This window comes from Triticum urartu, chromosome 4A, assembly GCF_056163025.1.
Source record: "Triticum urartu cultivar PI428250 chromosome 4A, HENAU_Tu73, whole genome shotgun sequence".
NCBI lineage: Eukaryota > Viridiplantae > Streptophyta > Magnoliopsida > Poales > Poaceae > Triticum > Triticum urartu.
Window position 1 is genome coordinate 595,935,925 of NC_141876.1, and position 22,887 is coordinate 595,958,811.

General features: G+C 43.9%; 2 protein-coding genes, 1 non-coding gene and 4 pseudogenes across 6 annotated transcripts; 4 read left to right on the forward strand and 3 right to left on the reverse strand.

Annotated features, from left to right (window-relative positions):
- Nucleotides 1–1,693: 1,693 nt before the first annotated feature.
- Nucleotides 1,694–4,738, forward strand: LOC125553106 (putative FBD-associated F-box protein At5g53640). The gene is made up of 4 exons (XM_048716879.2): nucleotides 1,694–2,012; nucleotides 2,575–3,471; nucleotides 3,694–3,843; nucleotides 4,114–4,738. The coding sequence occupies exons 1-4, from the start codon at nucleotides 1,983–1,985 to the stop codon at nucleotides 4,438–4,440; spliced, it is 1,404 nt and encodes a 467-aa protein (XP_048572836.2). The 5' UTR covers nucleotides 1,694–1,982; the 3' UTR covers nucleotides 4,441–4,738.
- A 641-nt stretch (nucleotides 4,739–5,379) lies between these two features.
- On the reverse strand, nucleotides 5,380–8,094 carry LOC125554958 (uncharacterized; annotated as a pseudogene).
- A 213-nt stretch (nucleotides 8,095–8,307) lies between these two features.
- Nucleotides 8,308–8,500, forward strand: LOC125555205 (U2 spliceosomal RNA). Its single transcript, XR_007304638.2, has one exon. It is a non-coding gene; the product is annotated as a U2 spliceosomal RNA (small nuclear RNA).
- Nucleotides 8,501–10,131: 1,631 nt separating this feature from the next.
- On the reverse strand, nucleotides 10,132–22,620 carry LOC125554957 (prohibitin-1, mitochondrial-like). 4 transcript variants are annotated; one of them, XM_087519145.1, is made up of 13 exons: nucleotides 22,377–22,620; nucleotides 22,156–22,269; nucleotides 21,120–21,282; nucleotides 20,804–21,016; nucleotides 19,167–19,499; nucleotides 18,377–18,522; nucleotides 18,024–18,269; nucleotides 12,716–13,455; nucleotides 12,558–12,622; nucleotides 12,293–12,406; nucleotides 12,076–12,159; nucleotides 11,491–11,619; nucleotides 10,132–10,662 (listed from the first exon to the last, which is right to left on the reverse strand). In XM_087519145.1, the coding sequence occupies exons 3-5, from the start codon at nucleotides 21,171–21,173 to the stop codon at nucleotides 19,377–19,379; spliced, it is 390 nt and encodes a 129-aa protein (XP_087375271.1). In that variant the 5' UTR covers nucleotides 21,174–21,282; nucleotides 22,156–22,269; nucleotides 22,377–22,620; the 3' UTR covers nucleotides 10,132–10,662; nucleotides 11,491–11,619; nucleotides 12,076–12,159; nucleotides 12,293–12,406; nucleotides 12,558–12,622; nucleotides 12,716–13,455; nucleotides 18,024–18,269; nucleotides 18,377–18,522; nucleotides 19,167–19,376. The 4 variants fall into 4 exon arrangements, with proteins under 4 accessions (XP_087375271.1, XP_087375272.1, XP_087375270.1 ...); XM_087519146.1 differs by having other exon boundaries at nucleotides 19,167–19,503; XM_087519144.1 differs by lacking the exon at nucleotides 19,167–19,499 and having other exon boundaries at nucleotides 11,508–11,619.
- Nucleotides 12,632–13,895, forward strand: LOC125553109 (two-component response regulator ORR24 pseudogene; annotated as a pseudogene).
- On the forward strand, nucleotides 13,921–14,698 carry LOC147977016 (uncharacterized; annotated as a pseudogene).
- On the reverse strand, nucleotides 15,289–18,011 carry LOC147977017 (uncharacterized; annotated as a pseudogene).
- Nucleotides 22,621–22,887: the final 267 nt, after the last annotated feature.

Sequence of the window (22,887 nt, forward strand, 5' to 3'; positions counted from 1 at the left end):
AAAGTTGATGAACTTTTTTAAGTTCGATGAGGCTTTTCCAAATTCAGTGAACTTTTTTTCAAATTGGATGAAGAATTTTTTTCAAATTTGCTGAAGTCTTTTTCAAATCCGATGAACTTTCTTGAACAGTTGATGAACTATTTTTAAATTCGATGAACTTTTTCCAAATTTAGTGCACTTTTTTTCAAATTCGATGAACTTTTTTCATATTTAGTGGACTTTTTTCAAATTCAATGAACTTTTTTTGAACTCGTGGTCGTTTTTCATTGTTGTGAACTATTTAAAAAAATTGTGCACTTTTTTCCCTTTCATGAACTTTTGTTTTTGAATTCATGAACTTATTTGAATACATGAACCTTTTTTACATTGGCCAACTTTTTTATGCATGTTCATCAACTTTCCAATTTTTTTTACATATTTTCCATACATTCACGTTTTTCAGCAATGTTTTCAAATAATTCAAAAAACTAAGCTAGATAAGTAGCGCTGCTACGCTAGTTCTTAAATAAAAGTCGCGCTGAAGTGAATCACTAGTAGCCAGTATGTGTACCGGATAGCTAAACTCAAAGACAACTATGAAGTCGCGAGTTCAATTCACCAAGAGCCACCTTTATAGGAGTATATGGTTTTCGCACAATAATACATTTTTTTTCTTCATGCGCGTTCATGGGCCGGCCCACCAGGAGCTGCCTTCGGCGACGCTGAAGGCGCCAAGTCGGGGCATTTCCTATTTAGCGCTGCAGGCGCCGGTTTTAGCTGGGATTCGATCCTGCGACCTCACGGTCATTCATCTCATGCATTAACCACCGCACTAACTCGTATTAGTTGCCTATAAACTACTGCTTCTTCACCTTTTCTTCTTACAATGATTCTTTTTTCCTAATTATTTTTCCTTTTTATTCGAAACGGTTTTGTTATGTTTTTTGTTCTTCTTTTTTCTTCTTTTCGGAACGGGTTTATATTCCTTTTGCTAATTTGAAAGAACTATTTTTCAAAATCGTTGAACTCTTTTTCAAAATCAGTGAACTTTCTTTCACAATCGATGAACTCTTCTTCAAGATCGATGAACTTTTTTCTAAATCGATGAAGTCTTTTTCTAAATTGATGAACTCTTTTTCAAAACCGATGAACTTTTTTTCAAGATCGATGAACTTTTTTCTAAATCAAAGAACTTTTTTTCTAAATTGATGAACTCTTTTTTCAGAACCGATGAACTCTTTTCACAATTCATGAATTTTTTTAAAAATGGATGAATTGTTTTTCAAAATCGATGAACTTTTTTAAAAATGGATGAACTCTTTTTCAAAATCGATGAACTGTTTTTCAAAATTGATGAACTTTTTTAAATTTTTGTGACCTTTTTTACAAATTTGATGATTTAAAAAAAAGATGAAGGTTTCCAAATCTGTGAACTTTTTTGAAATGTCGATTTTTTTCCTTTTTGTGATTTTTTTTAAGTTTTCATTTTTTTTCTAAAGTCAACAGTTGACCAGTCAGTCAACTGGTCAACCGCGACCGTATGAACAGCCCTCGAGGCTCTCGATCCAGCGAGGGACCAGGCGGGCGAGTTTAGCGAGCGACGGGCGTGGTCGCCACATGGGCCGGCCCACGATTCGGCGGCTGTGAGCGCCAGCTGCCTTAGCTGGCGCCTGAAGCGCCAACTAGGAGCTCCCCCGAGTAGGCGCTCCCTCCATCTAGTCCCCGCTACATCTGGGCGGTGCTGGGCTGGGCGGCAGGCCTATGTAGCGGGGGACCAGAACGGGCCCTAAATCTGGGACCTCGCCGGTAATTTGTCCAGATCGAGATTTTCTTCCTGTAACCTCCCCGCATCGAGCGCCGCCGGAAGAGGGCCGCCGCCTACCAAATCGAGGGTTGTGGGGTAGGCCGGCGCCGCACCGGGCTGGTGTGAGCCGCCTACAGCGGCGAGATCGAGCGCAACAGCCGCGTCGGGAAGGGCCGCCACTCCGTGAGGAACCGAGGGGATGGAGTCCCCCGTGGCCAAGAAAGCGACGGTGAGAATCGCCCTGATCCTGTCGCCGTTCTTCTTCTACTACTATACTCTCGATTTATGCAGCGATTCGGTGGACGCCGTTTAGAAAACAACCGGTTTATAATCGAAACAGTGTAGTAGTTCTTCATTGATGACCAGGGTAATTACAGAAAGCAGGGTTGATATCAACCCTTATTAACAGAACAGACTCCTGAAGGATTTGGTGTAGTACTTGTTTCGGCCGGCGTCGCATTGTCCGCCGCATTCTCCTCGACCCCCAACTAGGGCGGCATCAAGTTGTTAGGGGGCTGCGGGTCTGGTGTATTGGAAGGGGATTGACACTAACTGGGATTAGTGAGATTTTTGGGGTGCTCAGTCAAATGTGGTGGAAATTCATGATTTTATGTGCTTTGGGATGACTTTGTGCTAGTTTGGGTCTCGCGGTAGCTACACATTCCTAGCTCCTGTCATTTTATTTTTATGGCTTGGGACTACTGTTTGTTTGTACGCTATAATTGTTTCGAGTCTCTGAATTTTGTTAACTGATAGTGACAAAGTAACTGGATCCATATTTCTGTATGCAGCAGCCAGAGGAGGAAGATAGGTTGAGCGTGCTGATGGATGATGTTTTACTGTCTATCTTGCGGAAAGTCGACATAAGCTCTGCTGTAAGGACGAGTTTGCTGTCAACACGGTGGAGGCAGCTGCCCTGGCTGCTGCCTGAGCTCAGCATTGATGTCAGGCATTTCCTACCTGTTCCATGCCCATACTCGATTGCGGCAAATGACTGTCAGCAAGCTATGGTGGCTCTAACCAAAGCAGCCAAGTGTTTATTTGCTAAACCTCAGAGAAAATCCACCATCACAACACTGCAGCTTCAGCTCTACTTGATCAGCACTTTCTTGAGCGACATTGGCCCACTATTAGGTGATGCGATTGACAGTGCTTTGCTGAAAGATTTGGACCTTTGCCTTCTTGATGATCTGAAACCTGGTGACTCTTCTGAGCTGCACATGCTACAGCTCGCCAAAGACATGTATGGTTTCTTCAATGCCTACCCCAGTGTGTTCTGTTGTCTCACAAGACTTTCTCTTCATGGGGTTTGTTTTATCGAGTTGGATATGCACCATCTCCTGTTTGACTGCTGCACACAACTGAAGCATCTAAGCCTCCATTATTGTGATGCCGGTCGCCGCTCTGTGTGGAAGATAGATGCACCAAACTCAAAACTCAGTGTTCTGCAAATCGACACATGTTGCTTTGAGAGAATTGATTTGGTCTGCCTTCCAGAACTGGAGAAGCTCCATTGGGATACTTGGGTGTCCGAATATATCCCCTTGTCGTTTGGCGATGTCCCGTCTCTTGGGGAACTAAAACTCTCATCTGCTTTAACATATTATAATACAGTATTTAAATTAAGTGAGCTTCTACATGGAACCACAAGCATACATACTCTGACATTGGATTTCCAAGGAGAAAACGTACGTACTAGTTCATTTTTTGTATTCGCTATACTGTCACACATTTGTATTTTCTATATATGGTCAGAGCTATCTAGTTATGCCATGGATGTGTATTTTACATGATGGAGAACACACATACCTGTAAATAATTTGATAACATACATCTCTATGCTTTTAAACTGTTTCTTATAGATGCTTATGAACTGCTTTGTTCTTATTTTCTTTTAATTTTGTGATCAGCTTTGGATCCAACCTGAAATGAAGCAACTCTACACCGCATTCAACAAGCTAAGGAAGCTGACTTTGCGTGGTACCTTTGTTGAATTTGACATTATATGGACAACAGCCTTCCTTGAGGCGGCACCCTCCATGGAAATATTAATTATTGAGGTAATGCTGTTTCAGTCTACCATTCCAGTTTTGTTGTTTCCCTTTCATTTTAATGTTTTGTAAGCTTTTCTCCTTTTCAAAATTTATGAACACATTTCTACCTTCCATCTTTGTAAAAATTGAAGTGAGGTGTCCCTTCCTTTGCCTTCCTTTTTCTTTCCTCGAACACGCAGCAAAAAATGCATGTTGTTGCTCAATACATAATAAGAGAAGTGTTTTTTAATACTGTAATCCAGCTACATCCGTAACATATTGTTCATGCAAATATAGGCATGGGACCATGCATGCAGCGCATTTGTGAACGATGAGGAAAGAAGGTCGGTATTTGCAGAAAGGAAAAATCCTCAGTGGGAGATGGACTTCCATTGCTCCAAGAACGGGCTACTGAAAGAGCTCCAGTTTGTCGGCTTTAGATCGCTAGAACAGCAGTTTGCGTTTATAAGAGCCTTGCTGGACCGAGCTCCCAACTTGCAGGCGATACTTCTCAAAGGAGCTGAGCAATGCAAGTACTGCGATGCCCTTGAGACCAAGTCGTGTTGTTCAACAGAGTCTTCCTTTCCAAAGAGTGAGGATGAGCAAGAACTGGTGGCGAGGTGAATCACAGATGGCAAATCCTCACCCCGGGTGATTTTCCATGAATGATCGTTTCCCTTGGGGATGAGCCTTATGTAACGTTCTACTCCCTCCGTTCTGAATTACTTGTCGCAGGTATGGATGTATCTACATGTATTTTAGTTCTAGATACATTCATTTCTGCGACGAGTAATTTGGAACGGAGGGAGTGTATGTTAGTCAAACAGTTGCATCAATTCTGGAGCTGTTATGTACCAGCAAATAATGTATTCTTTTTCTTTTCTATTGAGAATTGCAAATAAGCCTACCTGACTCTTCTGTATGTGCCCTGCTCAGCATATTTCTGCCTTTTTGTTTGCTTAGATGATGTAAACTGTGATGTGATGTTTGATCATGCTGAGTATGCGAATGGACTTAGAGGAGATGGCCTACAGTAGTTTGGTTGTATGTAACCTCAGCGTGCACAGCTGTGTTGTTCTCCATCATAGAAACATTTCTGGTAGAGTTTATGTTCCTGAAAAGTAGTTGGTCAGTTCTCCAATGGCATCCTGAATGTGTGTTTATGAGTTGGCAGGATCTCTAAGACCGTTGGATTCTATACATCCAGGTTTAAAGTTGAGGGGCAAAACTGTTTTGCTGCCTCTATCTAGGCTTAAAGTTCAGTCAAAAGACACATTAATTTAGCTGCTGAAATGCAGCCATCTTGTAAATGCAGGCTGCAGATCATCCTGCCAAGAGTAGTCTTAGGCTAGAGATAACAAACTGGAGGAGAGGACAGTGCATTCCTATGATTTGATCACAGAGGAAAGCGCAAGACGTCATTTGCAGAGTAAACAGACAAGGTTTCTCCTGTTCCATCACCACATTATGAACTAAAAATGGCAAGAAAATCACCATAATCAGTACATTCATTCAGTTCAACAATGAATGATCCAATCCCGCAAACAATGAAAAGCACATGAATGATCCAAGGTGCCGTTTTTAAGAGAGGTACAGTTGAATACACCACAAGTTTGTCCACAATAGTACCCAGGTTACATTTGACAGTACATATGTCTCATTTAACAGCAGATGGTTGAAACACATGTGACCATTCTACTGCTGCATCTACCAGCGCAACCAGATGACAGATGCAATCCCATACAGATTAATCATACTTGGACAGGTCCCAAAGTCAGAAAACCATTACAGCTACAGAACTAGTTGCGAACTAGAAAGAATTACTAGCCAGAACCATAAACTAAACTGGGGAACACCCAGAGGCTACTTAGTACACCACAGTCTGGAGGGGACGACATATCATAGAAGAGCATGGCGCGAACTGCACTGTCTGGCACTGGCTGACCAAACTCGACCGCGGTCCAAGTTTCATCGGGATCTTCAGTTAGCCTTGCAAAATAAATGCAGTTACTCTTTCCTCCCCATCTTTCCGGGCTCATGCAACAAAATGTAGGATTCCTTCTGTCAGGGCTAACAAACAGAGCATAATTATCCAGCTTCTCCAACTTCACCCACTTAGCTGGCTCGACAGAGAAGTTGAGGCGAGAGACCCTAAAGATCGTGTTAGATGAGCCACCCAATCCGCCAGAGCTGAACCTTTGGTCAATCAAGAGAAGCATGTCACCACAGACCACCAACCATGAGTTCATAGGCACAAACTCCTTTTTAATTGCTATTTCTTGCATGCTGAACTGAGGTGTCAGGTGTATAGTGAGGTGTCAGGTGTCAGGTGTAAGGTGTGCTCTGACCAGGAGTTTGTTCCAACCTGCCACTCAAACATGGAATCTCTTGAGAAAAGGAGGAGGCAAGAGTTGGGTGAAATCAATGGGGCCGTAAGGATGCCTATGCCACAAAAGTATCCAAGATCACTGTTACGTGGGAGTTTGGGGGGGCATCACCTTGCTACCAGTGTACACATCGACAAGGAGGCAGTGAACCTTGTAGGAGAAGATAAGATACCCATACGAGCAGCCCAAATAGTGCATTTTATTTGGACTATTTTTAGGCACTGAACACGCAAGAGATGAGTTTTTCTTGCTAGGATCACTGAGCTGCCATTTGCAATCAGATAAAAGGATGGGCTTGATAGGGCCGCTATGTGGATGAACATAAGGACCATCTGGTTTGAAGTGGAGCGGCGGGAAGCTGAATGTATGCACAGAGGGAAAGGTAGAGACTGCAGCGCGCCAAGAGCGGCAGGTGCCAATGAATGCAAGGAAGTCATGGAATGAGTCAAACAGAGCAATAATTTCATGAAGCAGAATTTCTTGAAGCAGGCTGTCCAGGAGATCTGCACAAACATGAGGCCAGACAAAGGCAAGGAGGTAGAGGCTGAAGCAGGGCAGGCGTTCTTCGAGGTTCTCTCCACAGTGGTAACTTCTCTGCTGCATAGAAATTCAAGAATAATGGATCAAAATAAAGAACTGAAACATAATTGGAGTTAATAAATACTTCAGGAGTTAATACAGTACAAGAAATGCAGCAGGCTTTAGCTGAACAATAAGGCAAACATGAGTGTCAACTGAGACATGTCAAACTTCTATCAAAAGAAACTACTCTAGAACCACCTACACCTTGACTTTTTTTCTAAGATAACATACTCTAGCTATAATATCTTCAGTGAGACAACGCTATATACAATTATATAACTTTCATATCGTGACAGGTGGGGTGCCTTGTAGAGTATCCTTGAAATAAATTGTTCTAAGTGATGATTTTGCTTGATGTAAAAGCGGAATAGCATGCTCCCCTTCTTCTAGAAAACTTGCATAGCGATCATTTGCTTATCTATTTTTCACTTGGTCATCAAACAGAAGTAAACATTGTTCATGGCAGCACCATGACCATGAGAAAGACCAAACGAACAAGAGGCCATATACATTATCCAACCCAAGCGTGCAACACTCTTAATCATATCAAGTGATATAATGGGAGACGCTCCTTGCTGATTCTACTCTGGATCCAACCCAACCACGCACTAAACTGAATCACATCAGGTGACCAATATACATTTTACAAACAAAAAAAAATGGTGATAATCCCTCTGATGTTTACGCGGACAGCTTTGATAAGAAATTTTAATTTACTCCTTCCCAATAACAGTCACAGTAAAAGAATCGATCAAATCACATTGGACTCTGAGTTTCAGGCAATCACTGAACCAAGTGAGCACAGTTCAAGGCAGCAACTGTAATACTCATCTACATTGCAATTAAGGAAAACTGAAACTATTTCCCTCATCAGAGACAATGGAGTTATCAACAACTGAACCGAGTGGCACACCTTGTAGACAGTGGTGGCGATCCAAGTTTAGGGGAGGCCAGTGAGTCAATTATACCACCACTAATTCACAAAAATGCCGTAAATATCACCTGTAAAATCATCAAGATGTTCCTACCAATTCGCCAAAATACTGTAAATTTCACTACGGATTCGCTAGGGCAAGATTACTGCCTCTCCCGATTCTACTTTAATTAAACCCTAACTAACGAAGATGTGTGAAAGATAAAAGAGGGGGAAAGGAGAGACGAGCGAGGTTACGGTTGGGGTGAGGGTGCAGACGTGGAGCTGAGAGCGGTCTCTGCCTGCGGCGAGGGTTCGGCACCCTGCTGCGGCAGCCGCGCTCTTCCGCGGCGGCGGCGGCTTTCGGCCAATGCGACTGTGTCTTTTGGCATAGGGGAATTGGGCCGTTGCGTAGGTTCCCGATCCCAAAACGAGGACCAGCCCAGCGAGGCTGGCCCACCCGGCCCGCATCGCTGGTTGGACCAGCGCAGCCTTTTGTTTTTCTAGCGAATACTCCCATATTGTTGGAATAGTCCAATGTTGCTTTTGCACCTGGGGAGAGGCGGTTCAGGGAGCAATAAAAGTGGACGCAGAGTCACCAATTAAAGCATACCTTTCTCGGCCTTCGGCTAAGATCAAGTGCAGTATCTGTTCTTATCAGTTTAATATCTGATACGTGGATCTTTGAATCCACACATGATATTAATTTATTTATTTATGGGGAGAACCTATTTATGTAGCTTGCCACATGGATGGTTATTATGTGTTGGAACAGGCACACTCCGACCAAAATAAAATAAAATGGTTAACCTTGAAAAGCATATTTCATGCGTCCACATGTTGTTCCTCTGTGTATGCAACATGGATGATATTTTAGAGGCGTCGTTGTTGTCATTGCGGCAGCAAGTGCCTGAAAAAATGGTGGCGAGAAAGAGGGAAAAGACGAGAGACTGTACGAAGACAAAAATGAGTGGATGAAGGCTTTGTTCAGGGATACGATTGTGGGGGATGGGCGATGTGTGAGCCCATGGAGAGAAATGAGAGAGCATGATTGACGACCATGAAATTGTTAAAATCAAAGATTCAAGAAGACCAAAATGATTGAGTGTAGTGTGGCCAAGTGTGTTTGGGCTCTGGTGCCATCTTTGCAACATTCAAGAGCCGAACACACGAGGATTTCTGTCGACGGTGATGTGTCAAGCCCCCATCCCTGACCAAATCGGTGGTGGTGACGAACAATGACAAGCACTAGTATAGAATCCCCTAATTAGCGACGTGTGAATGTGCTTACTACTGGCGTTCAGCTGGCACGTGCGGTAGTGTAGTGTCGCTGGTAAGTGGCTACTGCCAGTCAGTCGTGACATTGGAATTGCGTCTTATGGGCAAGGAGGGAGGAGGTCGCTGGATGAAACGGCGGCGCGTAGGTGTGCCGGGTTGAGGAGGAGCCCCAAATCTAAGGACTCAGTTGTTTTTTTTTTTTTTTGAGGGAACCCTAAGGACCCAGTTGTTTAGCTAGGAGGCCTTCCAACCAAAAACACTATCGGCAAACGTCGTTTCAGATGGTTCTCTCTAGCGCGGCCTCTTGTTGGCCCAGAGGCCCATTTAGTTTTTTCTTTTGAAAAAAATGCAAGTAACACAAATGAAGACCCTCAAATAAATTGTCATGATCTAATTTATGAAAAAACGCCATGCTACTTTATAAAAACTGTCATCTCTCTAATTTTATAAAATTACAATGAGTGTGATATAAAAAAGGTCGTATGATCTACAAAATAAAAATTGCCATGTTAAACATTTACGGTTGTTTAATTATCTTTATTTCATCTTGCGAGGAGTGTAGTAAATATGAAAAGCTCTGTACCTGTAGCTCCAATGTTCCATACATGTTTTTCTAAACCTAGAACCAAATCTGCAGGGTAAGAAACGAAGAGTACTTTCTAACTGCATAACCTACAGTGACTATTATTTAAAGAAAATGTGACTATGTAATAAGATATTCCCTCCATTCCCTTATACAAGGCCACTTCATTTTTCGTGTCAAATTTTGACTTATAATTTTGGTCAATAGAATATGAATTATATGTCATCAAAGATATATCATCAAAAAGTTCGTTCAAATGTGCATCCAATGAAATACGTTTTGTGGCATATAACTCACTTTTTGTTGGTAAACTTAATGGTCAAAGTTAGACATAAAAATATGAAGTGGCCTTGTATGAGAGAATGGAGTATATTGATTTTGCATGAAACGAGTGGGCTCTGGCGCCATCTTCGCAACATTCAAGAGCCGGATGGAAAGTGATTCATCTTCATTCTGTAGTAATCCTTGAAGGGGCCAGAAGCAGCCTGGCTGGCAGTTCTATGTACCCAAGAGGGCTGTGCATTAACCATTTTGCAACTAAATATCTAAAATAAATGGCAACAGAAGCGAAGTAAGCAATGTCTCAAGCGAACTCACAGCACCAATGAAATGCGTAGCACAAAAGGAACAAGCCAACATGAACATGAAACAGCCAGCATAATCACCACATAACCGCCCAGACATTATAAGCTACGCAGAGCAATAGTGGCTGGCGGGTTCACTTGAAAAAGCGCACAAACGGTTCACAGTAGCAAAGGGCGTCTTTGTTGCTTTCGGGTCAGGAATGCTAGAAACTACTCCCTGTCCCAAAATATAAGAACGTTTTTAACACTACACTAGTGTCAAAAACGTTCTTATATTATGGGACGGAGGGAGTAAGTGTTTGTTCCTCTCAAAAGTACTCTTCTTCCATGGAGACGGTCAACAGTAACCGTAACGTGTATGACAGGAAACGGTCTCATTTCTTGTTATTGCAGATCTTGAGCGACTGGAGCCCAAGCAGGCAGGTCGATCTCCTGGCGGCTTCAATCTGTCTGAGCGCGACGAAAGCTGGGATGTTGGCGAGTGGCCTTACCAATGAGCTCTGTACTCTTTGCCTCTCCCTGCGCAGATATAGAAACACGCATCAGAGTTCTGATCAGGTGCTCTAAAACTCAACAGGTGAAATATACAAAACTAGTGTTGCCTCTACTACCTACCACTGGAAGTGACACTATGAACATAGCAAATGGAAGTCTGAAAGTTCAGTGGTATGAAATCACTGAAAGTCTGAAACTATGTTCACTCATACGAACATACCACTGGGAGTCTGAAACTAAACTATGGACATAGCAGTCATCTATCATATGAAACTAGGGGTTGGGTGCGCCGCTTGAGGCGTGCTTGTGCTGTGCCATATAGGCAAACGTCCATTCCACGGTATCTTTTGGCGATCGTTGTGACACTTTTGAAGAAGACATGCACCAGGAAGAGCAAGCGTGTCGATAGGGTCTGACTTGTTTTTTAGAAATTTCAAATGGGCTAAATCTGAGTAGATAATATCCACTCCTTCTCTTGGACAATAAACATACGTTAAGAAGAGAAGTATTAGCCATTAGAAGGAAAAAATTAAAGGCTCTCATTGGTAGTTCCCCAGTCACTCATGGCATGATCATGTGATCATGTGTACAAAAAGCCACACCCAAATAGCACCCAAAAAGAACTCAAGCTCCAGAGGACCCAAATCTATGAATGCATGTACTCAAACTAAATAGCTACAGATCAGATCAACCTCAAAGGCTCAAACTTTGTCTCACAACGAACACCACATAAAACACATAAAACATGGATGCGTCAGCCAGCCAAGCTATCTCATGGAACATGGGGGTACCTCCAAACCAAACAGAGCAGCAAATAATAGGAAGGGTGTCAACAAGCTCAATGGGGATAACCTGGTTCACAATGTCACCTGAAGTATTGGATCGTCATGGCCACAGACCTGAACCACTTTGTCGTTCCGGAGTTATACCAGCTCAGATAACCCAACGATCCCTGATTCATGGTTTCATATATGAGATATCCTGTCAACCGAGGTACAAATCACAGATAGATCAGCTCACCAACCAATTAATATAATCTTCTTCAAGAAAAGGCATTATAAGAGTGTAGCTGCAAAACATCATTTAGTTCTTTACCAAGAATGAAAACTTACATAGTACAGACTAAACAGAGAACAAAAGGTTCCCAATAGAGCATATACATTTTCCATCAATAACAAAACAAGGAAATCTTGACATCCTTGACTCGAACGTCAGAAATCGCAAAAATTGAAATAATAAAACAGTGTTGAAAATTTCTCTGAACCCAAAGCTTTTCTTGTCTTGATTCTGAAGGAACTCCAAGCGCGCACTAACTCAGTGAAGACCAAATACAAGTACAGTCATCTTTATGATAGTACCATCCAGTGAAAAACAAGGGCGAAACTTAATAAGCAAATGGCAAAAACACACCCTGTAGAACTTTATAGAACAACTTACATTTCCTCCTAGCTGCTCTTTCCATGCTTCATAGTCTGGCAATAAATAAAACGACTTGACAGCTATGCTCTAGTTATTGGTTGCCTGGACAAATAAGGAAAAGTTTATAGGAGTTATAAAACCAACAGAATGACAAAACTTAATACTGAAATATGTATAACCATGTATCTTCAGAAGAAAAAATTATATGTGACGAATGACCGAGAGAGTTGCAGACCTTGATAATTGGAGTAATGAAATCAACCAAGAAAGAAGGAACTTTGAGAAGCAATGGCCACTCTGAGTGGATGAAATTGATCAGCAACCCCTTGATGTGGGAGGCATTATGGTCCTGAAATTTCATCAGTTCGGTCAAGGTCACCATCGCCGATGGCCGCACAACCAATGTAGAGAGTGAGATAAGAGAGGCATGTACCAAATCATGAACCAAGTAAAATGCTTGTGATAATTTTATAATCAAATTGGGAATACCTACACCATACCTTATCATGATTAGCATCATGTAAATTGTGCTTCTTGATAACTCACATACTTCAGGCTTCAGGAGCTGAACAAAATGAGGTTTTAGCAATACAAACATGTGCTGGCAACAAAACTACAACAACTGCTCTTTCATAACCCAAATGAATGAAGCTATAACCTTGTTGCAAGGATGAACTCCCCTTCTGCATACGGAATGCATGGGTTGCTGTCTCCACAGTCGCAGCCACTTCACCTTGGCCATGCCCAGAATAATCTGGGCACTTCCCTGAACGATTTGGATGTCAATAATGGTAACCTGATCAGGGGTGCACACATGTCAACCATGGTGACTGGTACTTCTGGTAACTCTTTTGCAAACATTTCAAATGGTGCACCATTGGCTCCTACAAATAGGGCAGTTCAGTCTCTTGAATCAAACAACAGGCAACACCTTGGTCGGATAAATTCGTCTTCGACAGGCTCATTTAGCTCATTCGCTAGTGATTCTCCCCACTTTCCAGATCTTGGAAGAATTAGTAACACCTGGCAAACTGCAGTGCCGTCCAACATTCAGCAACTTGGTCAGAACGGCAGCATGTCCCAAGCAAGCTTGCATGGGAATGGCCCTAGGATGGAACCTGTCTCAAGCTATGCACCACCATCAAATCAGATTACATCTCTGGGAAATGATATGCAGAACCAAGTAGCACCACTAGCTAGCAATACCCTTCCAATGGTATTCAATCAGGGTGCAGCGCCATTCACCTTTGGAAACAGCACAAACTTGAGAGAGACGCTCAATAGCAACCTTGCGTTTAGCAATTCAGGCATCAACACTTCATTGCCAAACCTTCGCATTGACAATTCGGTTGTGCCAAGGCAGACTCTGGATGGCGGGAATACAGGCGGTGTTCCTCTCTGCAGGATGGCAAGATTGATCAGCAAGCTGTTGGTAATCAGCTCAATTACAACATCAATGATCTCGTGGGGACAAGTGGGCTGCAAAGGGAGCTCAGTGGTGGTCTGGATGACATTGTTGTTGACATGTTCAAGCCGGTATGATCCACTTTTGTATTTCATTTTCAGCAGAATATATCTTAATGCCAAACTTTCATGTATTTTGCTACTATTTTGCATCTACATAGTAAGTTTTGTCATTTTCAGCAGAATATATCTTAATGCCAAATTCAAAATTGAAGCGAAAGCCATATCTAGCAAAGCTCCAACAACAACAAGTATCACCCATACAGAGATGGTATTCAGGGCACACACTGACCGTAGGACATAACCCCTAGGATCGGAAAGCCATAGGAAGAATTAATACATGTTTTATTTTCTGTATTTCTCCCATGTTCATTTCTGACTTCTCCGATTTCAACCTTCTAGATGGCTGCCGAGTTCAACCCAGTCCTGCTGCCGGAGTTTTGCCAGCCGGAAGAGACGATGCCTTTCGGCAAGCAGCTGATTCAGATCATCAAGGAGTTGAAGATTGCTCTGCCCTCTATCACCAGGACTCCTACCAACGCACTTCCGGCAGACACTCGCTATAGGATTGTGGTGCACAATCCAAGGAGGACTTTCGAAAGCTTCTCAGAGCCCATTAACTTCCAGTTTACCTCGCCTACTTGGATCCTCGGGAGGGACATGGCTATTCATCATGCACTTGGACACATCCGGGAGGAGTACAGGGCCGAGCTCATCGGATCAGACCTCACCATGATCTCCCGCAGAACAGTAAATGGAGAGATCGTATGCATCGTGAATGACAACTCCATCATCACATATGTCCAAGACCTGGAGACTCACATCGGGACTCTGGAGGTTCAGACGCGTAGAAGCTTGAAGTGTTCAGGAAGTTATTCCATGAACTGGAGTTGGTGGACAAAGCACGCGAGGACCACAATGAGCATGTAGAAGTCAAGGACCTTCTGGAAAGAATCCAGAACTTGAAGACTTATATTGCCGCGATGGAAGAGAAGATGGACATGGGAGAAGATCTCTATCCGAGTAGTGACGATGGACCCGTAGTGAGCAATAATGAGGACTACGAGCAGAGCTCTGCTGAAGGACGCACCACCGAAGGACGCACACCGAAAGACGCACCGCCGGAGGATGCAAAGATATCTGAGTTGAACACTTAGTCATGACTGACCACCATGTTACTTTTATATTATCGTTGATCAATTAGGCCGATGTTTTCAATTTGTCGTAAGATTTGTATCCAGAGTTTGAACTATGATTGAATTGAATAAATGAATGATTGTTGTGATAATGTTTGCGCATGCATATGGGTATTGTATTTTACTCTTTAGACTCTTATTCTATTCTAATTTCTTATCCACTCCAAAACATCAGATGCCTCCGAGACGTGACCCCGAATTCAACATACGGGTCAGGTTATCGACAGGGCGGGTGGCAATGGATTGTTGTTGTTGTTGTTGCCTTGGTTCTGGATGAGCATCTGCATCAAGGCATTTTGTTGTTGGATCAGTTGAGTGAGCTCCGGGGGAAAGTTGAATCCGGGGTCACGTCTCGAAGGCATATGATGCTTTGGAGTGGATGAGAAATTAGAATAAAATAAGGGTCTAAAGAGGAAAATACAATACCCATATGCATGCACAAACATTATCACACCAATCATTATTTATTCAATTTAATCATAGTTCAAACTCAGCATACAAATCTTACGACAAATCAAAAACATCGGCCTAATCGATCAACGATAAAATAAAAATAACATGGCAGTCATGACTAAGTATCCTCCTCAGATATCATTGCGTCCTCCAGCGATGCGTCTTCGATGTTGCGTCCTCCGGTGGTGTGTCCTTCAGCAGAGCTCTCGTCGTAGTCCTCATCATTGCTCACTACGGGCCCATCATCACCACTCGGATAGAGATCTTCTCCCAGGTCCATCTTTTCTTCCATCTCGGCAATATATCTTCAAGTTCTGGATTCTTTCCAGAAGGTCTTTGACTTCTTCATGCTCATCGTGGTCCTTGCATGCTTTATCCTCCAACTCCAGTTCACGGAACAGCAGCTTCCTGAACATCTTCAAGCTTCTATGCGTCTGAACCTCCAGAGTCCTAATGTGAGTCTCCAGGTCTTGGACATATGAGAGGATGGAGTCGTCATTCACTGTGCGCACGATCTCTCCATTTGTAGTTTTGCGGGAGATCATGGTGAGGTCTGAATCGATGAGCTCGGCCCTGTACTCCTCCTGAATGTGTCTAAGTGCACGATGAATAGCCATGTCCCTCCCGAGGATCCAAGTAGGGGGGGTAAACTGGATGTCAATGGGCTCTGAGAAGCTTCCGAAAGACCTTCCCTGGAATGTGCACCACAATCCTATAGCGAGTATCCGCCGAAAGTGCGTTGGTACGAGTCTCGATGATAGAGGGCAGAGCAATCTTCAACTCCTTGATGATCTGAATCAGCTGCTTGCCGAAATGCATCGTCTCATCCAGTTGGCAAAACTCCGGTAGCAGGACTGGGTTGAACTCGGCGGCCATTTAGAATGTTAAAATCGGAGAGAAGCCAGAAATGAACAAGGGAGAAATACGAAAAATAAAACATGTAGTAATTCTTCCTATGGCTTTCCGATCCTAGGGGTACTTCCTACGGTCAACGTGTGCTCTGAATACCATCTCTGTATGGGTGATACTCTGTAAGGTTGCTCGAGTACAGAAACACCTTGTTGTTGGAGCTTGTGATAGTATGGGTGATCTCCCTGGAAGCTTCAATCTGTCTGAGTGTGATGAAAGCAGGGTTGTTCAGATATGGAAAGACGCATCAGTGTTTTGGATCAGGTGCTCTACAATTCAACAAGCAAACACTACTAGGGAAAAGCTTATAGGTAGACACTTACTAGTAGCGTGGGTTTATACCCCTTGCTACTGCTACTTACTAGTAGCGCGGGTTTATAAACCCACGCTACTACTAAGTTGATAGTAGTAGCGCGGGTTATAAACCCTCGCTACTAGTAAGTGCTCTCCACCGTGCCCCCGGGACATGCCATAGTAGTAGCGTGGGGTATAAACCCAACGCTACTATTATCAACCCACCGACACATGTATAAACATAGCACACGGAGGCCCAATCCCAGACCCACACCCTCTCGATTTCACTTCTCCCTCCCACCTGAGATGCCCTTCCTCGCCCACCGCAACTGCCGACCTCACACCTCGACGTCTCCCTCAAATCCAGCGACCTCCTCTTCCACCGCAGCCCCCTCCCCTGCCCCTCCCTCCTCCGCTACTGAAAGGAGAGGGAGATCTAGCAGAGCACTGCCCATGACGATGGCCAGATCTCTGATGGAGGCAACCCATGGCATCATTTAGGGTTTCGGCCCCAACTACGACAGCCACCGGTGAGTTGTTGCACCTACTCCTCTCTATCTCTCTCTTCCTCTTCTAATCATTGTCTCTTTTTTTGTAGAAGCAGCAAAGGAGATGTGGAGAAGAGTTGGATGGGGAAGCACCATCACCATGGACGACTTCATCCCCTCCAGGATCAGCATCGGCCATGGATGAAGAGGACGATGACGCCAAGCAGTGTAGCCATGGCTGGAATTTATTTTTTTAATTCCTAATTAGTTAGTAGTAGCGACGGTCCAGACCCATGCTACTACTAACTAGTAGTAGCGCGGGTGGCACCCACGCTACTACTAACAGAAGTAGGCACGCTACTACTACCAGTTAGCTGTAGCGCCGTAGTAGTAGCGCGGGCACCCGCGCTACTACTAGTCTTTTACCCCGCGCTACTACTAGGCTTTTTCCTAGTAGTGGAAATGTACAAGAAAACGAGTGTTGCTCATGTGCTACCAAACTCAGCAAATGCAATGAAATTTATTAAGATATAAACAATACTAGCAATATGCCTCTACTAATTACCACCGGAAGTGATACTATCAACATAGCAAATGGTTAAGTCTGAAACTATGTTCACTAGTATGAACATACGAAGGTACCACTGAAAGTCTAAACTTATGTACAGTCATATGAACAAAACCCACAAAACCCGGGAAGTCTGAAAATATATTCAGTCGAACGAACATACTACTGGAAGCTGAAACTATGTTCAGAGGTACAAACGTACAACTAGAAGTCTGAAACTAAACTATGGAGATATACAAAATTACTAGTGTCAGGCAAAAGTGTTCCATAACTCAGCAAATGCAGTGAAATATATGAAGGTATGAAGACATAGGCAACACTAGAATATGTCATGGACGCAGGAAAGGCTGAAACCATCGACGCAGGAAATAGGAGGTCGTATGAACACCGTGTATCATAAACTAAACAAATGGAATGTGCAAAACAACCAATGTTAGGCTCGGATGCTCCAAAACTCCACAAGTGTAATGAAATATATGATGAAGCTATATAGACATAAAGAACATTGGCAATATGAATATAGTAACTATGACTGAAACTGTCGACAGGACAAGTCATGTGAAAGAAAAAGTATCTAGTTCCTGTTTTGCTTACCGGTGGTAGTAACTATGACTGAAACTGTCAACAGGGCATAAAGAACAATTGCGCTTTTCTTGTCTTGCTCAGCCTTCTCAACAATGAACTTGGCATGCTCAGCTTGGTGTGCAGCAACCTGTTCAGCTTCAATGGCATGAGTGAACTCTTTACCAAAATTGAGACTAGTAACGGACACACCATCCAGAGCAATATTGAAATTCTTAGCCTCACTGTCAAAATCTCCCTGATCTCCCTGCTCACAGCCTGCCATTACATAAAGGATAAGTTAGCAACCTATTCCAAGTAAGACCAGCTATTATCTACTATAGCATGGAAAACACGTACACATGGCAAACATGGTGAAGCTGTACCTCTCTCTGTGTGATTAGCTGACTTGCATTGTATTGGGCAACCACAGCTTTGAGTGTTTCAAATTATAGTTCTCCCTCAGGGTCCTGTACATAGTTGGTAGTCTCTTTGGCATGGGCCGTGTAAGAACATGAATATCAATTCTCACCTGCCCAAATTATCAAGCGGTATCAAATATATGCAGTGAGCGGCAGTGTAAATTCTACTTTTGAAAAGAAAAGAAGTGCATGACCACTAATAAATTCACATAGTCGGAATGATATAACTTGTTCAGCATCAGCTAACTGTCTTAAATCGTCATGGAAAGACATAATGATGAAGCAAAAGAAGTACTTGTGACTGCTGTTAACAGATTCAAAGCGAATGAGTTGACATGCTTATTCACAGGCAATATATAATGGTGACCACTGCTAATAAATTAAAAGCAAATGAGCTAAAATGCTTATTCACAGAGCAGTAGATGCTAGATAGTCCATAGGCTACAATGCTGTAGGATTTCATAGATCAACTGACATGAGCTGCAGTAAAATCCAAGTGAGTCAACAAAAATATACTTCATTGATGGCAGGTAAGCTATGACAACCATTGTCACGGTAACTCGACAATTAGAAAAGATTACAAAAAACCACAGAAGTACAGAAGTTTATGGTCCTGGGCATCAAGCTGTCCTGTGTTGAATTGTGTAAAATAACAGACAACAGATGCAATGCCTCGTAGAACTCGTAGCAGCAATGAAATTCGCAGCATGAAAGAAACAAGCCAAGATGAACAAGAAAAGGCCAACATACTCACCACATAACCGCCCAGACGTTATAAGCTACACATAGAAATAGTAGCTGACAGGTTCACTTGAAAAGCGCACAAACGGTTCACAGTAGCAAAGGCGTCTTTGTTGTTTTCAGGTCGCGAGTCCTAGAGACTAAGAGTTCATTCCTCTCAAAAGTACTCTTCTTCCATGGAGACGGCCAATGGTAACCATAACATGCATGACAAGAAGCGGTCTCATTTCTTCATGTTGCCCAAGACCTTGAGCGACTGGAGCCTAAGCAGCAGGTCGCCCGACTCCAGGAACACCTTTTTGTTGGAGGCTGAGATGATGTGGGCAATGTCCCTGGCGGCTGCAATCTGCCTGAGCGCGAGGAACGCAGGGTTATTGGCGATGGCATTACCAATGAGCAAGACGCATCAGTGTTCAGATACAGAAAGACGCGTCAGTGTTAGGATCAGGTGCTCTGAAACTCAACAAGCAAAATGTAGAAGACAACCAGTGTTGGCCTCAAGTGCTACCAAACTAAGCAAATGTAAGGAAATATACAAAGCTATGAAGATATAAACAACACTAGCAATATGCCTCTACTAACTACCACTGGATGACTGGAAGTGACACTATCAACATAGAATAAGTCTGAAACTACGGTCAGTTGTATGAACATACCACTGGAAGTCTGAAACTATATTCAGTCGTATGAACATACCACTGGAAGTCTGAAACTATGTTCTGTCATACCAACATACCACTGGAAGTCTGAAACTATGTTCAATCGTACAAACATACCACTGAAAGTCTAAAACTAAAGTATGGACATAGCAATCCAATCATCATATGAAATGTACAAATTTACTAGAGCCAAGCTCAAGCGCTCCCAAACTCAGCAAATGCAGGGACATATATGAAGATATGAAGGGCCTGTTCGGTAACACTCCAGCTCCGAACTCCACGACCGGAGCGGGCGGAGCGTGCCGAACGCATCAGCTCTGCGATTCTGTCACGGGAGAGCGGAGCGGCGTGCAGTGCAATTTGACCGAGCGGCATGACCCTCGCTCCTCATTTCAGCAGAAGCAGGATCTGATCGAAATTACAAAATGTGCCACCGCCAAGTGCCACGAATGAAACGGTACGAATCTATTTTCTCCAGCGTGAGCAGTTGGTGCTCCACTCATGGATTTTCTTACCCACCTGAACAGCCCATACTTGACCGTAATGCGCTGCCAGCCCACGTTCTCACGGAGCGGAGCCAGCCGAACACAGGCGCTCCATCGGGAGAGCGCTTCCTGCGGGGAGCAGAGCGGAGCAACAGGTTTTTATGGAGTGGAGGGTTGCCGAACGGGCTCGAAGACTTAAACAACACTGGCAATATGCCTCTACTAACTACCACTGGAAGTCTGAAAAAAGGTGAAACCGTATGGAAACTATGTACCATAAACTCAACAGATGGAATGTACATTTCTACCGGTGTTTGGCTCAGATGCGCTACCAGTGTTAGGCTCAAATGCGCCAAAACTCAACAAGTGTAACGGAATATATGATGAAGCTATGAATACATAAAGAACACTGGCAATATGCCTCTGGTAACTATGATTGAAACCATAAACAGGATAAGTAGGTTTAGTAGTGTGAAAGAGAAATATCTAATTCCTGTTTTGCTTACCTGTGCCCTGACAATTGCACTTCTCTTGTCTTGCTCAGCCTTCTCAACAATGAACTTGGCACGCTCAGCCTTCTGAGCAGCAACCTGTTTGGCTTCAATGGCATGAGTGAACTCTTTACCAAAGCTGAGACTGGTAATGGACACATCATCCAGAGCAATGTTGAAATTCTTTGCCCTCTCTGTCAGCACCTTCCTGATCTCCCTGCTCACGGCCTGCCATTACATGAAGGATAAGTTAGTAACATATTTCAAGTAAGACCAGCATCTACTATAGCATGGAAAGCATGTACACACAGCAAACATGGTGAAGCTGTACCTCTCTCTGTGTGATTAGCACTGTATTGGGCAACCACAGCTCTGGGTGTTTCATGAATGATTGAAGGCAACACTCTCTCCTTATAGTTCTATCCCAGTGGGTCCTCTACATAGTTGGTGGTCTCTGGCATTGGTCGTGTAAGAACACGGGGACTAATTCTCACCTGTCCAAATTATCAAGCGGTATCAAATATATGCAAGGAACTGCCGTGTAAACGCTACTTTCAAAAAGAAAAGAAGCGCATGGCCACTAGCAAGTCCACATAGTCAGAATGATATAACTTGTTCAGCATCAGCCAACCATCTTAAATCGTCACGGCGGCATATAATGACGAAGCAAAAAAAAGGTACTTGTTACTGCTGTTGAGATATCAAAGCGAATGAGTTGAAATGCATATTCACAGGCAATATATTATGTTGACCACTGTTAATAAATTAAAAGCAAATTAGCCACAATACATATTCACAGAGCAGTAGACACTAGACAGTGCATATGGTACAATGCCGTAGGATTTCATAGATCAGCTGACATGGGTTGCATTGAAATCCAAATGAGTCAACCAAAATTGACTCCATCAACGACAGGTATGCGGTAGCAGCTGTTGTCACAGCAACCGGAAACTACACATTACGTGTACCAGACGCCACCCACCTATCAAAATTGATAAACACTTCAGATGTGTCCAATCCTATTACAGGGCTCGGAAATGACAATGCGACGACCCTTTACATGTATCAGACCCCATCAACCTGTCCAATTTGCTATATGCACGACCCTGTTACAGTCTACAATTACACAATATGCTCAGAAATGACAATGTCAAAGCCCTTTACTTGTACCAGACCCCAACCACATGTCCAAATCGCTCGCAAATTAATCACTTCACATGTGTCTGAACCTCAAACAGGCTACACTTGCACAACATCAACATGGACAACTAAAATCGAACCCTCTTAAACATGGATTTGGCTCCCAGGTAAGCAATAAATCACGCATCTGTTCTAGGCGACGAGGCATCGAGACAGGAGAACGTTACCAATCCCGGCTCCCGAAGGTGTTCTCCACCAGCTTGGGTTGGGTCGTGCGCAGACGTCGTAGATGATCGGCTTCTGGAGCCACTGATGACGATTTGGGTCCCCTCGGCGTACACCTGCACGGAGCAAACGCCCAAGGGCGACCAGAAATCAACCACGGACCAATCGCGCAGAAAACAACAGCGAGCAAGCAAAGCCATCCAAGGATCGGCCCGAGGGTTACCTTTTGCTTGATCCCCTCGAGACGCTTGAAGACGACTTGTGGCGGGTCTTGTTGCCCCGCGCCGCCCAGCAGCCCGAGCCTGACCAGCGCGCTGGACCCCGCCGGAGCGCTCGGCGTCCGCGCCCCCATTGAAGTTCGTCGCGATCGCTGGCTCGCCGGAGTGGGGAGGGGCGGCGGAGGCCGGGGTTTAGCTAGGGTTTACTCGGCCGATTTGGGGGAGAATGGGATGGGGAGGAGGAGGAGGCGGGCCGAGGAAGAGGTAGATGGGTCCGGGCCGGAGATCGGGGACGCCCGATTTCAAACGGACGGCACGGATGGGAGAGTCGGGCAGCGCTGGGCCGCCGGCTTCCGGTTCCGGCGCAAGATAGTCTTGTGCTCATGACTCGTGGGTCCCGCACGTCAGGAAATGGTTTTGGGGCATTTTTTTTCTCGCGTGTGACCGGCCGACTCGCGCAGGTGTAATTGCAACACGCGGGGCTGGATCAGATCGGACGGCCTCCGTGAATTCCCA